Source organism: Lissotriton vulgaris, chromosome 8, assembly GCF_964263255.1.
Source record: "Lissotriton vulgaris chromosome 8, aLisVul1.2, whole genome shotgun sequence".
NCBI lineage: Eukaryota > Metazoa > Chordata > Amphibia > Caudata > Salamandridae > Lissotriton > Lissotriton vulgaris.
The window spans coordinates 561,310,286-561,328,925 of record NC_141696.1 but is presented as its reverse complement, the minus strand read 5'-3'; the positions used below and the strand labels follow the sequence as shown (position 1 = coordinate 561,328,925).

At 46.4% G+C, this 18,640-nt stretch overlaps 1 protein-coding gene across 1 annotated transcript; it reads left to right on the top strand.

Annotated features, from left to right (window-relative positions):
- Positions 1 to 8,523: 8,523 nt before the first annotated feature.
- Positions 8,524 to 13,529, top strand: ZIC2 (Zic family zinc finger 2). Its single transcript, XM_086934375.1, has 3 exons — positions 8,524 to 9,675; positions 11,047 to 11,210; positions 12,310 to 13,529. The coding sequence occupies exons 1-3, from the start codon at positions 8,655 to 8,657 to the stop codon at positions 12,526 to 12,528; spliced, it is 1,404 nt and encodes a 467-aa protein (XP_086790501.1). The 5' UTR covers positions 8,524 to 8,654; the 3' UTR covers positions 12,529 to 13,529.
- The last annotated feature ends 5,111 nt before the right edge of the window (positions 13,530 to 18,640 follow it).

Below are 18,640 nucleotides of genomic sequence, written 5' to 3'. Positions count from 1 at the left end.
TTTCAAAGTGTATTTTTCTTCTAATCTGCAAATTCTGATAAGTGTGAACTGCTTTGAAATGTATGTAATACTGTCACGTATTTCATTTCGTAATGGATATCTGGCTTAAATAAATAAAAGGTGTAGGAGGCATGGGAAAAAACAGCTTTCGTTCGGTAATAAAAAATGCCACCTGTGGTGTAATGCACACACTCTTCGTGCGTAAACAATGAGTGAGTTTGATGCTCACATATCGATCAATGAAAGTTTAAAAAGGTACTGCTGTAAAGGTAGAAATTGAGACGTCTATCCTGCAGATATTTTAGGACAAAAAAACTATAAACAGAGATGGTGTTGTACATAAAGTTACAGGGATGAAACATAACTCGACTCTCCTTGGCATAAGTTGGCCTTTTATTTAGTGTCCCGTTTTAATTGGCACGCTTCTTACAAATATTGGCTACATTTCCCAGGACTGCGTACTTTTGAATCGAATAAAACGAAGTAATTGGTTACTTACAGACGCACCGTCAATGAAACGACAAACCAATGGTGTGTGCTGATCTCAGCTGTCACTTGCACACAGCCATATGTGGACAATTCGGAGATGATTCGAAAAGGCTAGTGTACAACTTTTTTTTAAATGGCTGAACTGAGAACAAATGCTTGTGTAATTTGTTTTCGCGAACAAGAATGCAAACGAGGTGCTTATCTTGAACGCATTCTATATTCAATGTGTTCTGTCTTTCCTTTTGTGTGCATGTGTTCTTTGTTCTCGATCCGTCCCACAGAAACAGCTAATCGGAATTAGCGGCTTTTTATTGAGCCCACTTAAGAAGGAGTAGGGAAAAAATCCAGTTAATTGTTTAGGTGGGCATGTTTCATTCGGCATTGCAAAGTGTGAGATATTAGTATTTATTACCTTAAGTAATGACCGGGCTGTGGCGACACTTTAACAATTAATATTCGCATTGCATAGTTACAGTTGGCTATTAAAAAGCGACTTTTTTTCTAATTCGTTCCTGCAAAGTAGTGGTTTGTCGTTAGAATCAATAATACGGAATTGGTGGAACATGTTCGAAAACATTATGTTGCGCCCAATAAACTACAAATGAACTGCAAAATATGCACCGAAATCCGATGACTTATACAGTATATGTTTTGTTGTTTCGTGTTTGCCCTTTCAACACCTGTAAAATGAAAAGGCATGCACTAAATTGTGACCTGTAACGTACATTTGTTTTTGTTTTATCGTTTAAGTAACAATACTTTATTAGCACAAGGGAAAAAGGCACAATTTGACGTGGAAAGTGTAGCCTACAGCTGCACCCGTTTAAAATGCTACTCCTTGTGCACAGAGGGAAAATCGAAAATTTAGCGCCATGTGCTTTTATCGACTCGATTTTGACGAAAATCGGAGGTGCATTCGACAGTATATTATCCAATTAAAACCGTCAAACGAAACACTAAATATTGAGATATACCCTACTGGTCTGAAAGTTCCACTCAGGTAAAGTATGTGCGTGGTACCTAACCTGGAATATTTTGAAGATAGCGTTCATTGCATATTAGATGAAAGTGCGTTCTTCGGAAGTACTGCGCGTTTTTTGTCGACATCGACACTAAAACATCTCTTCTCCGAGTTACAATTATCGGTGGTAATAATAGAAGGCCAGTACACGTACTTTTAACAAAAAAAAGTGATTAAACATATACGAGTGCCCACATCAATGTATTATGTTTGCTTGAAAAATGCTTTATAAGTTTAATTCAGTGGAATGTGAATGTGGTCCAGGCCCAGTGTAAATGTGTAAGTTAACAAGGACTCCCTGATAATAGATCAAACTCCTGGGTCAGGGTAAAACAATTTATGACAAGTATCTAGCCCAGGCAATATGTAGCAATAGGCAGTGTAAGCAAAACAAGAAATACAAATAAACACTTTAAATTACAAAAATAGTAAATTTAATAAGTTCGGTAAAAAATGATTAAAATAGTTCTTGATATTTCTTAAAAAACAGATATCTCTGTCCATAAGATCAAAGCTGTATGGTATATATATATCATGTTATACAGATTGATATAGCAAATTGACGGTTTTCTTCAACGCGTTTCGACAAAAGCCAGTGTATCCAGCGAAATAGACAATTATTGCTAAAATTGTACCTGCCTTTCAACATGCACCTACCTTTCACCCAATACGCCCTACTTTGTTTATTTCGAATGCAAAATGGTCACATTTAATTGTGTCTATGATAACCTTTCAAACTCGCCAGGAGTAGGAGGCGTTATATAAATATAATTGCAAATCAATACAATTCAAACACATTATTGGCACAAGTATGCATATAATGCATGGTTTCACACCAGGCTGAAGAACCCTATGTAGTCACACACGGTGACCACATGGAGGTTACAAGACGTCGGTTCCTGCTTGGCCGCTCCTAAATGTGCTAAATTGCCACACTGATGCCCATCCGCCATTTTGTGTCCACGTGCCAGGCCGGGTTATGTGTACTAAGTCGTTGAACAGAAATGGTTTTGCCGCGGACAGTAATTCACCTAGTCCATATTACCTGTTTTATTAATGTAAATTGATGCATGTGTACACCCCCCCCCCCCCTTAAACCCCATCTCTACTCAAGCCGAGATGTTTTTAAAAGTAATGTGCAGAACTGAATACACACTGCATTTGATTGGCAAGTTGATAACCAGACATTTCGAGGGAAATGGAAAAAAACATCAAATCAAACAACAACAGGGTGTTGGCTAATTACTTGTTTATGTTGGTTTATTGTTTTTTTAGGCGATGGAGGTCACTCTTATCCTGGGTCTTGAATGTCTGGATGTGACGTGCAATGAGAATAAAGGGCCGAGTTTCATTGCAGACAGACCTGTCCGGTTACATAGGTGGGTGTTGTTGTTTTGGAATTACTGTTGGGCAGCGTCGGTGTTACTGGCACCTGCTGAGCTGAAGCCAAGGCCCTGTGTAAATTCAATTTGACCAGATGCATGTAGTTTCATTTAAGTCCAGTGTTTTTTATTTTGTTTTGTTTAATTCGGTTGTGGACATTTCTCCAAACAGTACTCGCCAGTTTAAAAAAGGAAACTTTTCTGAATTAAAAATGACAAATCATTGAAACACCATGAGAGGGCGGTTCCAAGCGCCAGATGGCCATAACAGACTTTTTCTTTTCTGTTTTTTTTTTTTGCAGTTTATTGCTTGTTAAGAAATGCCTACCAATTGTGAATAGGCAACATTAAATTTTGTTTATACTACGAATGCCTGTACTTAAAACAAGGATAACAAAATTATGGAATGAATATTCGACGCCCAACTACCAATGACAGGTAAGGTCTATCCATGGACGGAAATACGGGTGAACTAATGAAAGCACAATTCAATGGCATTTGTTGTATGCCTACTAGTAAGGGTAGAGTACACGACTGAATCAACCTTTCATCTTTCTGAGGTTGATAAAATGGTTTCGGTCCATGGGAGTCTTGTTATTTGAAGCAAAATTACATCCACAGCGGTAGCAAATATTTGAAACAAAAATGCTATTACGCTACTGATGAACAAACATGCACAGACACACACACTCTTTCTCTCTTTCATCCACACCTTAAACCGTGTGTTCTCCAAGGTAACTTGGGCAAACAATACATATATTTCCACAACTTTGTGCCCATTAAAAAGGTAGCCCCTCGAAAGAAAAATGCAATTTTTGTATCTTTTTTTATTTATTTAAATAGACAACAATCAGTTGGGCTTCTTACCTGCAAACCCCTCACGAACAGACCCACCTCTGCCCCCGCTATCACTACACACATAGACACGTGCATGCCTGAAAGTGACTTTATAACCGAAGAACAGCGATGGGCAAATATTTGTTATCACACGCTGGTTGTCTGACTGCTCAATCTTTCTATATTGGCTCACACAAACTCTGATGTGTGTGTTTTTAGTGTCTCTCTTTTGTGATGCGGTCCCCTGGGCGCAGCTCTCCTTTTCAGTACCGGGATCTGAAAGGAGCGGTTGCAATAAATCAAATGATGACACATTGATGGCTTTACTTATAAAAGCAATATGGTTAACATATGGCAGTTCAATTTGTGACTGACAGCAGAAACGGCATTACGCAACCCTATCGAAATATGTCCCATGTTAAAGTAGGCGGATCAGATGTTATTAGTGAATTAGGCAAAAACACACACAAAGTGGAAAAAACACATGTTAATGGCTGACTATCAGAACAAATACATTTGTAAGTGTGCATGTGTCCTTATATTCTCAAGTGTGCAGACAATTTAAGTCACACCAGATTAAGACTTCACTGCTGCAGGAAATGTTCGATTACCATAGCGCATGTGAAAGCCGTGTATTTGTTTAAACATATAGGTGCACTTTTAAACAGGAAATAAAGAACAGGCGGGCACGCGTCCAAGTGCAGTGTGCGTCATACACACACAGCTGTGGTGGTTACAACAAACCTTGCGGGTTTAAAACACTAGTGGCCATCTGGTCACTGAAGCAAGGCAGACGTCAATAAAATGTTCCACCCGTGGCCGCGATGCTGGTGAGCGCGCCGCGTTGCACGTGCGTAAAGCTCGCACAAAGAACCCCTGTGCCCAGATATGCTTTACACGGCCCGACTCCTGTGGTCTTCCACGGGTCAGAGGTCGGGGGCCTAGGAGTGGCCACGGCCGCTGGAATCAAAGGTGGCCTGCAACCCAACACCCCGCTGACGGCCCAGGCGGATTTATGAGCGCCTGTGAGTCAGGAGTTGGCAAAGACGAGACACCCTCGCATTGACCCACAGACTCAGGCTCCGAAGCGCGGCGGTTCTTTTTGCAGAACAAGGTAGGGAGAGCCGGGTGCTTTTAAGAGATCGCGCGAGGTGCAGGAACCCTCCCCAAACATATATGTGTGTGGAGTGTATATATGTGTGTGTGTGTATATATATATATATATATATATATATATATATATATATATATATATATATATATACACACACACATATATATACACATATATATCTGTGTATATATATATATATATAGACACAGATGCGTTTATATATGTGTGTGTGCGTATACACACACATATATATATATATATACACACACACACACATATATATATTCACACATATATGTATGTATATATAGACACATGAGTGTATATATATATATAATCACACACATATATGTGTATACACACACATATATACACCCATCTGTGTCTATATATCTAGACAGAGGAAGCTTGAACTAAATGACTATATATATATATATATATATATATATATATATATATATATATAGTAGTATTAACTTTATTTCGGCTAATATAGTCATAAAAGCAGGAAGTACAGAAAAAAGTGAAAAACATTAGCAGGCAAATATTACAGTGCCCTTTGCCAACAATTAGTCACATGAACACATTACAATTAATATGGTGGGACAGAGTAACAATTATATATACACACACATCGAGATCTACAGCCACATAAATATAATGTCTATTGCGAGGTAGATAGATTTACACATCCACGTGGACTCACTCACACTTCAAGTGCACAACACAGTTTTGCATATGGGCACAGATCTTGACTTTGCTTTCTGTGCTACTCCCTCAAATTCTGGCGTCAAAGTGAACAGTCAGTCAAGACGTCATAACAGTCCACGAACTTTGTGTGCTAATGGCCGTACAGTGTATATATATATATATATATATATAGTCGTCTTGACCATGACAGCACACGTCTAACCCTGGCTGCCATGCACCTAGTGTTTGGACCTTCGAACTAAGGGTACATACCGTGCTTCCTGAAATTAAAAATAATGAAACGAGGCAGTACGCACTGTATAGGTGCGCCAGAAGGGGTAGGTCCACGGACTTTGTGCGGGTTGCATTCTGCCGGCTGGAATGTTCAGAAAGATGCCCGAGTCGCCCGGTGAGGTTGCTGCGCGTCCTGCGGCCCGTGCGCCTGGAAGCCGTGAAGAGCGCGGCACCTGGGCGCTAGGCTGACCCGCCGGGGCTCGCCACGACCCTTTCTTCGCTCCCAGGAATGAGCCGAGCTCTGCATTCCTGGCAGTGCCTCTGAAAAGCCTCCGCGGTTCCTTTCTTCCCTCTGCTAGGCGGCAGGACTGAGGCCGCGGCGGAGCCCCTTCCGAGGGGCCGGCAGACGTGACTTTGAACTTGGCTCGGCTCCCCCGCTCCCTGCAGAGAGAGCAGGGACGGGCCCCGGAAGAAAGTCTCAGAATCCCAGCCGGCGGGGTCCCGGGTCCATGAAAGGCTTCCCTCGGCCCCCACTGCAACCTGCCAGCCGGGGCTGCACCGAGGGCCTGTGGGAACCGGAGCAGAAGAAAAGGGAGGCGGGAGGGAGGGCCGTCTCTGCAGCCCTGCAAGCGCCGAGGAGCGGCCTTCAGGCGAGGAGGCGCTGGCTGGCACTTCTCTAGCTTTCCTCGGAAGTGTCGGGTGAACGCCTGCGCATTGGAACTCAAGATTGTACCTGCATTGATGAATTTTAACACCACACTTAACACACTGACCATGATTGTGTGAAAGTGTGCGTTAGTGTATGATGGTGTATGATGTCATGGTCAAGACAACAGGGTGTGTGTGCGTTTCTGCGTATGTGTGTACATATATATATAATATATATATGTCACACACATATATATTACACACACATATATATACATCCCTCTCACACACACACACACACACACATATATATACATACATCACACACAAACACATATATATATATGTATATTTATATATACCTACTTAGCATCATATTGAAATATGCACACCTGACACCGTGTGTTGGGTGCAGTATACGTATGAAGACACTGTATTGGTGTGTTCTACTGTGTGTACACTTTTTAATATACATATTATATGCATGCAGGATCATTGTGTTAATTATAATGGCGCACTGGTGGACCGTATGTACGTGTGCGTTGAGCTGTGTGTGTGTTGAGGTGTGCAATAAGCCACGCATACCATTCCCAGGTAAAGCATGCATGGAAATTGGAACTATGTAGAGAGCGCCGGGGGTCCTGTTTGGAATATATCTTTTTGTAGTTTCACTGAAGCGAGCAGTGATTGTGCGTGGTAGTCTCAGCGCGTGGTTATATCTTCCTACATGGAGAACGCTGGTATATCAAATTACAGCCATTTAAATAGCTGCAGCTTGTTTCAATCACACTTTGGCAAACTGTCAAGTGCAAGCTGTAAATGTCCATACATTTGTGTCAAGTTTGGCGTAATCTAAAACGGGAAACAGTTTATTTCAGTGTGGAATTAAATATTAATAGCAGGAAGAGTGGTTCCCTATTTTGTTTTATTTGTTGTCTCCGATAAAATATTGAGTTTCAAATGTTAATTGCATATTGGAAAGCTCGGTTCAGAAGACGTCAGAGAACATCATTATCGTGAAGTAGCGTCCCTATTTCCAACAATTTTGCCTTGATCCTTCCGGAAATAATTGCCTTCTTAAACCCGCTTTCCTCAACGGAATTTGTTAATTTTATTCTTCGATTTGTTCGCCACAACACAGCCCGCTTGCCTCCTTTCACTTTCAAATCCACTGCTTTAGTTGCTGAAAATATGTATTTTATTGACCTTTCAAAAGCATTCCAAGGGCTAGTGAACTTTTACAAATTATGGGCGTTATTTTGTTGTTGTACTACAGTTTCAACCTTGTGGGCCATGTTCGAGAGAAAAAAAAGAACTCGTTTGTCGAAAGCACGTCAATAAAAATAGGAGCAGACCTCCTCCGACGAACCCTCCCAGGCGTGTGATTTGAACAACCTGCTCTCAGGGTTGCAAAACCCTGACCCGTACCCTCACGGTGACAGGGGGGTAAAAATATTATTGCGCCATTAAATTAAAAAAAAGCAAAAAAATAACATCCAATTCTATCCCCCTTTATGCATGTCTAAATTATTGCTTGTTATTTATTTATCATTTATTTCACAGGGTGCATTTATTTACGCAAATACACTTTCCCAGCCCACCCTTCCTAAAAGATGCGAGGGCTCTGCTGTTTTGCACGCTGCCCCCTCCCCCTCGTGTTTCTACAGCGAAGGCTGGCTGCGCGCGCAGTTCTGAGAACGCCGGGCGCGCTGGGCTCGCGCAGGGGCCGGCCGGGACGCACGGGCACCGAGCCGACCAATGGGAGCGCGCTCTGAGAGCGTCCGCCGCAGCTGTTAAAGGGGGCGTAGGGAGGGAGGCAGCCAGAACAGCCGAGGGGGGGACGGAGACAGCAACGACAGAGGCCACGCGAGCGACGCACACGCACCGCCACTACTCAACGAAAGTAAATAGTCCGAGGCAGGGGCCCGCGCGCACTCGGACCCGCAGCCCGTTTGGCTGTTATTGTGTATGTTTCAGCTCTGACCGCCTCGCCTCCCCCCGTTACCTTCTTCACGCCCCTCTCCTGCCCTACACAGATCCCAGCGCCGCGGTGAGAGAGGCAGCGGCGCCGGCAGACTACCCGGACCGGCGCACGCCCCGCTGCGGACTCCCTCCTAGTCCCGCGCCAGAGGTAGCGCTCACTCAGCATGAGCCCGGGCGCGCGGCGGAGCCGGCCGCGGGTCTGCTAGAGTCCGAGTCCGCCCGCGGGACCGCAGCCTCCCGCCGCCGCCTAGCCGTCATGCTGCTGGACGCCGGGCCGCAGTTCCCCGGCCTGGGAGTGGGCTCCTTCGCCCGGCACCACGCCGCAGCCGCCGCGGCCGCCGCCGCAGCAGAGATGCAGGAGCGGGAGCTGAGCCTGGGCGGCTTCGTGGACTCTGCGCACATGGGCGCCTTCAAGCTGAACGCGGGCGGCGGGGGTGGCGCCCACGACCTCTCCCCGGGCCAGAGCTCGGCCTTCAGCGCGCAGGGGGCCGCGGCCGGCGGATACCCAGGCCCGGCCGGGGCCGGCTACTCCGCCTCCAGCTTCAACTCCACGCGGGACTTCCTCTTCCGCAGCCGGGGCTTCGGGGACACGGGGTCCCCCGGCGCAGGTTCCGGTGGCGGCCACCACCACCAGCACCACGGGCTCTTCGCCGGCCAGAGCGCCCTGCACCACCCGCACTCGGCAGAGGCGCCCGGCCACCTGCTGTTCCCGGCCATCCACCCCGAGCAGCAGGGGGTGTCCATGCACCACCACCCGCACCACCGCCTGGGGCTCCCCGGGGACCTGTACGGCCGCTCCGCGGAGCAGTACCACCCGCGCCAGGTGGCCAGCCCCCGCGGAGATCCCTACCAGCTGCACAACCAGTACGGACCCATGAACATGGGCATGAACATGGCCGCGCACCACCATCACCACCACCCGGGCGCCTTTTTCCGCTACATGCGGCAGCAGTGCATCAAGCAGGAGCTCATCTGCAAGTGGGTGGACCCCGAGCAGCTGGCCAGCGCCAAGAAGAGCTGCAACAAGACTTTCAGCACCATGCACGAGCTGGTGACCCACGTCTCGGTGGAGCACGTGGGGGGCCCCGAGCAGAGCAACCACGTCTGCTTCTGGGAGGAGTGCCCGCGGGAGGGCAAGCCCTTCAAGGCCAAGTACAAGCTGGTCAACCACATCCGGGTGCACACGGGCGAGAAGCCCTTCCCCTGCCCCTTCCCCGGCTGTGGCAAGGTCTTCGCCCGCTCCGAGAACCTCAAGATCCACAAGAGGACGCACACAGGTATACCAATGCCTCCCTTTACTGTTGCCTGTAATTTTTTAAAAAATGTATTCTTTGATCAGTTTACTTGAGTTTAAATATAGTCCATGCAGCAGGGACTCGCAGTTTTAACCTGTTTGTTTTTGGTCTACAATGTAAGTGTTTTGTGTTTTCTGCCCTTCAGTTTAATGTGAAACCATGCCTTTTTGAAAACGAGCCATCCGCGTGTTTATCTTACAGAAGGTCATCTTGGCATAGGATGTGTTATAGTAGCAATTAGGCAGTCTGCTTTATTTTTCACCTTTTCATGAGTGTTGTCGCATACCGACGACTGGCTCGTTTTAAAACAAAAAAATGGTTTTAAGATTTACGTGTTTATGATATTCGTGTGGTAAGGGGGAAACTATGATATTCGTGTGGTAAGGGGGAAACTGATCTGGAGAAAGGATGCCTTTTTCACCGCTGCTTAAATTTCAGTATAAATACAATCTTCAGCGTATTGCTTTATTTTGCTTTACTGATTTATAGTTAGAAACTGGCTTTTTTTTGTCTTGCGCACAGTCCTAAAGTCTGCTGATCACGTATTTTTTTGTTGGTAAAACCCTGCTCCACTTTACGCCGCGCTCTTGGTACTAGTTGTTGATGCATTTTTCTTTGAAAGCACAATCGGCTACCTTTACTTTGAAAAACATCTCACAGTGGGTGATATAGCTTCCTGTTGCTGAAGAATAAAATAATTTGTATGTATATATATATATATATATATATATATATATATATATATATATATATATATATATATATTGCATTGCTGAGTACGCTTCTTTAAGAAATAACTTTATATTTAGTATGCCATGGGCTCTCGAGTCCGTATTGGCCAACCGAGGCCTTTAACGCTGTTAAAAAAAAATGAAGCGCCGCATTTGCAGGGGATCCCGCGTCTGACTCGCTGTTTGAACAGCTGCCTTTAAAAAACAATTTGGGTGCTAATGGCACGTAATGCTAAGCGGCTTCCCTCCCTACCGGGCGGATGTTTGAGCAATGGCACCTCTGAATTACCCTTTGGGAAACAGGGTGGGGTCGATCGCTCCTCCAGAGGGCCCCCCGGACGGGAGATGGGCCGCTGGTGATTTCCAAACAGCGGTCTTGAGTGTTTCAATGACTTGTGCATGAACAGTTAGCGACTCATCGGCCGCGCCGTTCTCTCCTAATGACCAGCTGCTGCTGCTTTTAACATCTGAAAAGTTTGTGGTGCGACCAGGCCTCGGTTTCTGAACTGCTGTGAATTGTGTGTTTTTTTCCCGCTGTGTTCTTGTGTGGTTTCGGTTTGAAGGCTTCGGCCATCTTGCTGCGGATCCTTGACACCCCTCCTTTTCTTGTCGTCCTGCTCAGGGGAGAAGCCCTTCCAGTGCGAGTTCGAGGGCTGCGACCGACGCTTCGCCAACAGCAGCGACCGCAAGAAGCATATGCACGTGCACACCTCGGACAAGCCCTACCTGTGCAAGATGTGCGACAAGTCGTACACGCACCCCAGCTCCCTGCGGAAACACATGAAGGTGCGGGCCTCTGACTGCTGGGGGGAGCTGCTGTGCGGCCGATGAGGGGGGTATGACTCCTGCCTGGGGCAGTGGGGTCTCGCATGGCAAAGGGGTATAACTCCCTCCTGGGGTGGTGGGGTGTGCTGTTATGGGATGGGCATGCAGGCCTTGGATTTGAGGGGAGGTATGACCCCTACCTGGAGCAGTGAGGGCAGGGGGTGGGAGTTCTCATGGCATCGGAAGGACACTGTAGGCCTTGGATGTGAAGGGGACTCTTGGGTTGGGAGGGGTGTGTGGTCGGGCACTAGGGCTCCTGTTTGAGGTAGGGGAGCCACGGGAGGTCTCAGCTGTTAGGGGCATATTAATCGGGCGGGGGTCTGTTCCCTTGGAGGTCGGGCGCCATGGCTACCACTTTGGGTTAGGAGGCCTACCAGGGGATCTCGACGGCTGTGGAGGTTTGGGTGAGGGGGTATCCACTAAGGCTCTTGCATATTTGAGCAAGTAGTGAGTTTAAACCACAACCGGTAGCAATAAATACTGTGTAAAATATTATTTCCTAAAGAATAGTATGCATGTAACTTAATCGTCTCAGTCCTTTTGAACTTTGAGGATAAATGTACATATTGGGTAACGCAGTATAACCATGTCCGGCCTAAATTTGTTAGTTCTGGCCTACCAGGTAACGAAAAGTATTACTGCCAGGAGTCTGTAGCCACAGCTTACTGGCGGTCACGTCTACCAAAGGTTATGTGGGTGATCTTTTAATGCCCCGCTGTGTTCCTGTTGTTCGGTAGCGGTTTTTTTTGTTTTTTGTTAAAGCGATTATTTGAATGTGCCATGTATTGAAGGCTAGAGTTGATTAACTAAACGTTATTACTTTTAAGCATATGCCACCGGGTTGCTGTTGGTCTTCCTAGGATTGAGGGCGGGACTCAAAGAAGGGTATAACAAGGGGGTTGGGTCCCTGTGCAGCGGACACAGCCCGTTGCAAATAGGTTTACTGTCACCTAAATCTTTTTCGGACAACTGATTGGCGTTGGGAGTGTGACTGGTGCCGTTATCTTTTCCTGTATGTGGTGCGTTGGTGGTTGGCCTCACCCTGCCTCTTCTCTTCCAGGTGCACGAGTCCTCCCCGGGCGGCTCCGAGTCCTCGCCGGCCGCCAGTTCCGGCTACGAATCGTCCACACCCCCGGGCCTGGTGTCCCCCAGCACAGACACCCAGAACCCCAACGCCCTGTCCCCCACCGCCGTGTCTGCGGTGCACAACGTGGCGGCCAGCGGGGCTAATGCGGGGCACGGGGGCCTCTCCTCCAACTTCAACGAGTGGTACGTCTAGGGCGAATGGAGGGGCGCCTAAACCCGGTCCAGGACTCAGGCAGGTGGCCCCCTGATTAGCCCCCACTTGATTAGCCTTTCTCCCCTTCCTTGTCCAGCTGCCGCGAGCCCATGGGGTGGCGAACTGCACGGATTGGGACCGTTCCCTTCTAATGAAGACGCCCACCGGGACACCATCGGGTGACTCATGGGCCCAGGGGCTCCTCTCAATAACGCTTTTACCCCCAAGCAGCGGAAATTGGAATAAAGCGATTCTAGGCACGCTGACACGACCCTCTCCCTTCTTCCGTGCCCACCGCGAACTGTGTACATAGATGGACTCTTTTAATCGGTGGAAGCCACTTCTCATTGGACTGTTTGTTGTAGAGGTTCCTAGCTACGGATATTTCTTTGAAAAAGAGTGGTGGGCGCATTTATTCGCGGTAATCCGTGACAGCAGGATTACAATGTTTCCTCTTATGTTGTGATTGAATATTGTGTTCCTTTTTTATTTTTTACAAAAGGCAACTTGAATGTAACCCTACATGCAAGTATGGAATGGAAAAGAAGTGCCAAAGTATACGTTTTCTTTACCCCCAAATTACAACTCCCACGGTTGTATTACAAACGCCTGTGAATGTATTTTTTTTCTATTTAGCTGGGTTTCCATGTGGTGTTTTTTGTGCATTTTGCAAGTTCAGTTTGTTCCTGTTACAAAAAATTGTGGGGAGAAAAATATATAAACGTTGTGCCGTTCGCGCTTTTACCTGTAAGGACATTCCTTCCTCCTGTAAATATCCGTTACCATATTTATCCATTTGTAATTAAATTATGGTATTAACTTGCTACAGAGGAAACAACTATTTATAAAAGAATGTTTCTTAACTATAAATATGTACAATTGTGAGCATAAAATGTCGGAGATGTCTTTTTTTATTTGGCGGTCGAAGTGGTTTGATATTTCTCGTGATGTCTTGAGAGTATTGCATCCAGAAAATATAATAAAATGTGTTGCAACTGCAAGCACTCTTCCATTTTGTATCACTTGGAATGTCCAATCCATAGGCTATTGTTTACTTATATTTTTGGCACCATAGTTATGTTTCAGGGACTTGTACTGATCGATGGATTAGACCATCACTTCTTATTTTGTACACACGTTAAACCTAGCCGTACCTCTTAGCTGGGGCTAGCTTGTATGCGTGGCATTGTGCGATTTTTTTTTTTTTTTATTAACATTTTTTTTTGTATTTTGGCAGTGTAAGCCCGTCTAATACCAATAACTTTAAAAAAAATGTTTAATTCCCGTTCTTATTTTTAAGTACTATGCCGAACAAGTTAATACCGGTGCACATGTTTATCGACCTAGGGAGGCTGAAGGATGTGTGGCTCCTTTCTAGGTTAAAATGTATGACCGGTCCTTGCAAGTGTAGACAGCTTAATGTGTTCAAACCCCCTCCCAACCTCACGTGTTGGAGTCCCAGGGTACCCCAGCGGGTTGAAAGCCCATCTCTTATACTTATCAGGGGTTACCATCCTGGCAAGTTAGATTGTGCCTTCCATGCGAAGTGTGGTACGTTGAGTACTTGTAAATGCAACATGGGCTGTGCCCGAGCGTGGTAAAGGCGATCTACCAAAAACGTTTGTCGACACTTTTTGCCGAAACTTGTTCACCCAAACCTTCCGAGCACAGCTCTGCAGTCAGTGCCTGCAGAAGATGTTCTACTCTTTCCGACTAATATGGGACTTTGAGCTGGTTCACTTTTAGACTCGGCATAAACAATCCCACACATCGGCCCCTTACTTTATAACCTACTGCCTTCCTTCCATATAATTTTTGGTTTGGCAGGTTTTGTCTCTGCCGACCCCTTTCTTTGTGACTTGTATTTTTCTGAAGGCCTGCGTTAGATGGTCGAATTAACTCCTACCACTCCGTGCAGTGCTGTAAAGCAAAATTGAGGGGGGCTGAAACCCCCATGTTAACTACATAGGCTATAGAGTGATTGTGGAGCCCTGAGGGAGTGCCACCGACTGTGGCATGCATACGCGATTAGTTGCGTTTTCATTGCCGCTATACGAGTTTTACACCCGACAACTTAAACGAGGAAACTCCAAATGTCCTCTCTGGGAAATTTAGGCTGCTTTTGTCGGGTGTTCTTGAAGACGTGTAGTGTTTTGGTGGTTAATGTCTTCAGACCCAGGTGGAGGGTTGTATGCAGAGGTGGTGTAATGTGTGTGTGTGTGTCTGTCTATACGTGTGTCTATACGTGTGTATGTATTTTTTTTTGCTTTTGACTGAAGCTGGGATTTTCTAGGTGGCTGCATGTTACTGGGAGCACTCAACACTTATTCCGCCTTGGTTTTCAAAATTGATACCAAAAAATCTCCCTGCTCAGTCCATTCTAGGTGGGAGATCCATCAATTCACATAGAGCCCCATTTTTTTTTATATCATTTATTTACTCTTTGGCTCGGGAGCCGACTTCAAAATAAAGGTCTCTCAGGGTCGGAGTGTTCTGATGCCTGGGAAAAGCCACTGATGTCTGGCTGCCTGGTCAGGTAAACCGCCAATGGTTTATGAAGAACCGTGTGTATGGGTGGGGTGTGTGTATATGTATATATATTCGTGTCGTCACCCCCTCCCTCGCCCCCCAGGACGTATGCACCCCTATGTTCAGGCGGTGGGGGGTCGGTATCGCAAACCCTCTAGTGCTCTAGTCCGGCTACATACCACCACCTTACCTGGAGATCAAAAGTCTAATTTCTCAGCGGGTAAAGGGGCGCCCAAGGTAGGTATTTGCACTGAGGCGCGATGTCCTCCCATTTCATAATGCACTCGAGATTTTTAGCTACCTTACTTGCTTATTTCTAGAATGAGTTGAAGGGGGTATTGACCGGTTACTCACAGGTAATATTCATTACTCCGAGTCGTAGCCGTCCCAGTCCTAACTACATAACCTGGACTGGGACGGGGAGGGCTGACGAGGAGGTAATGACCGGTTACTCACCGGTAATATTTATTACTCCGAGTCGTAGCCCTCCCGTCCCAGTCCAGGTTATGTAGTTTGGACTGGGACGGGGAGGGCTGACGAGGAGGTAATGGACTGGCGATTTCATTGCCTTTTTTTTTTTTTTTTTTTTTTTTTTTTTTGGTCCAGCACCCGAATACTTTGCACCGTGAGGGGAAATTTATTTAAAAAGGCTGTTTTTACATGATAAATTAATCGTGGACCGCGAAGGTGCGGCTTGAATATGCTCTACGACGCGCATCTGCACTGAATTACTTGGGGAGAGTATAGAAAAGTTTGCGGTCCTTCTTTGTTCTAGGAAGGTAGGAGTGGTGTGGCACAGCCATCACACTTGCGTAATGTATAACCCGTAGAGAGTAGAGACCCTCGCCGGGAACAGGCGCATCCCCTGTCCTTGCCCTGCACGGATGACCTTGGGCGCTGGCACCGAGGCCATGCCTCCTGCATCAGTCCTCCTTGGATACAGCCCCCCGCTTCTGGGACGGGAAACCGCCATTGTGCACGGACGACTACACCAGGGTCTCACCTTTCAAACAGGCGAGTTATGCCGCGGATTTACTTTGTGTGGTTATTACCCCTTCTTCCCCTAACGCTTGAGGCACTTGCGCGGTTTTACCAGAGGACGCGTCTCTGTTGTGTGCTTAAGTTTTCTTCTCGGGCTCTGCCGCTTACTGTGGCAGCGCTGACTGGCGGTGTGAGGAACGCTGGCTCAGTTAATGTGTGTGTGTATATATATATATATATATATATATATATATATATACTTTTGGCGCTTTTTATGTATACACCTGCACACGACCCTGTTTTCGGATCCCGGTAGCTCTAGGGTTGTTACTCTTGGACTAGGGTGCCATTGGTTTTTCAATACATGGCGGCGTTTGGGCGCTGTTAAATACGATAGCTCTTGGCGCAGTATTGTACCCGTTGTAGCGAATGAAGCTACAGTCTTTTTTATTTTTACACGGTGGCTCTAAGCATGTAATGCGGGTTTAAACAAGTGGTTGCACTTGGGCTGTATGTTGGGGGTACCGTGTTGAGCCTGGGGCTGCTACTGGGGCCGAATGTTGTGCTATTTTAACATGGATGGTATTTGCGTTCTATTTGCTACTGATGTAATGCATTGGCTGCTCTTGGCGCTGGATTGCTCTCCGTTTTAAGACCGCGTTTACTAGGTGCTACGCTACTATTTGGAGCCAGGGGCAGCGATTGGCGCCGCGTTGGGTGCTGTATAATTCAGTGTCTACTCTTGGCACCGCTTCTAATGAAGATGGCGTGACCTGTTTTTGATGAAGATGATCTGACCTGTGGGGGGAAAAGGAAAGGTCGGCCTCCCGCAGTGCCCCGCCCCCTGCTCCGATATTGATCCAGCAGAAAGACCGGATCATGTGCCTCGAACTGGGCGCCCAGATTTTAATTGCTTGTGACTTCCTTTAGTATAGTAGCATGTGCGGCTCCCCTCGGCGAAGCAGCGCACTACTGCTGTGAGCTTTTAAATAATGCATTTCTATTTTTGTTTACACGAGTTGAAACGGTTAGGTTCCTAAATGTTAATAGTCCCATCCTTCCCCGTGCGAGGGGACGTATGTACACAGTCTGAATGCATTAGTAAGATGTGTATGGGGTGAAGTTCGGCCCAGGTGTTTCTAAATCCGGCGTTCGACGGCATGGTTTGCGCTAGTTTTGTTCAGAATGTTTACCCACAACTTTGCATAAAGGTCGTCAACAGTTAAGTGTAGCCAGCGTTTTCTAACTATATTTGTAGGCTACGTGCGATTTTATGGAGAACTGCTGGTAATCACTGTCTCCACGCGTTAAGGTTATTTTTCGGCGGTTATACGACTTAATGTGTGGAAGGAGGGAGCCCCCTGCTAAGACTTGGGTATGTAATCATGGAGTCTACTAATGCTGCCTTCTTTACCACAATGTTCCAGAATTCTGGATGTTCTACTTTGAAGTTCACACGTAGTCATTTTTCGATGTACTGTGTAAACTGACCCGGTCTCTGCGGAGTCTGATGTCGGCACAAAGCCAGTGGATCTTGAAATGGGTTTTGACCTACTGAATGTGCTCTGTCAAAGACGGCTAGCCCGAAGGCTAGCTCAGTGAGCTGAACACTCACGGCCACCAAATGTTAGGTCCTTGATCTCATCCCAAGCCTTTCACCCTTCCGTGGTAGGAACCACCATCAAATGGCCAATGTTTGTCTTAAATTGTAGTGCATTAGAAAAGGATAAAGTACGGTATGCAGTGCTAGGATGACAAGCTGATGGGAATCTGGTTTAATGCATAACTATGTATGGTGAACTACTAAATATGTTCTATGAAAATAGAACTATAGGGTTATTATACCTAGCTTCACTTATACCTACCGTAGCATTATAGATCATATCTTCGAGGTCCATTGGTTTGGAGCCAAGAATAGCTTTCAGTGGTTCAGCAAGGACTTATATTTTTGTAGCGAATATTCGGACACACCTGGTTAGTGTTTCCACAAAGTGTGGTTGTGCACAAAGGCGGCCGCTGCACAGATACAGATACAGACACAGACCTGTTGTGTTGACAGCGAACTGGTGACTCTCTTCTGGAAATCTGGAGTACGTCTGGGCCAGAGGCCCACCAGTCGCTGCACGTGAAACATTAACCCCACCCTCGGACACGTTGTGCTCATGTTTTATGTGGATTGAACCAATGTGAGGCGTTACAATCTGGTTGGCAGTTTCACAATAACATTTAATAAGAAATACGGTAATCTCGTGTCTTGCTAGACAACATAGCAGCCCGCTTGGAAAAGGTTTGTTAGGCCAGAGCTGCCCACTTTGGAGCTGTGCAGCCAGGCTCGACATGGATGCTCAACATCCTGTGATTCTGGGCCAGTCACTTAATCTCCCTGTGTCTAACAAAAATGAATGCATCCTTCTGTAGCGTAAGGGGTGCTCATGTAAAGCGCTCCAATACCTTAGGGTCGAGTTCGTGCTATATAAAACTGAAAAGAAAGCCAACCATGTAATGCGGGCAGTGGGCTGTTCTGCCTTCAGAAAGAGGGTCCATTTCCCCAGACTCGCTGTACTGGCCTCTAACTGAAGCGCAACCCCAAATTTGCAATATC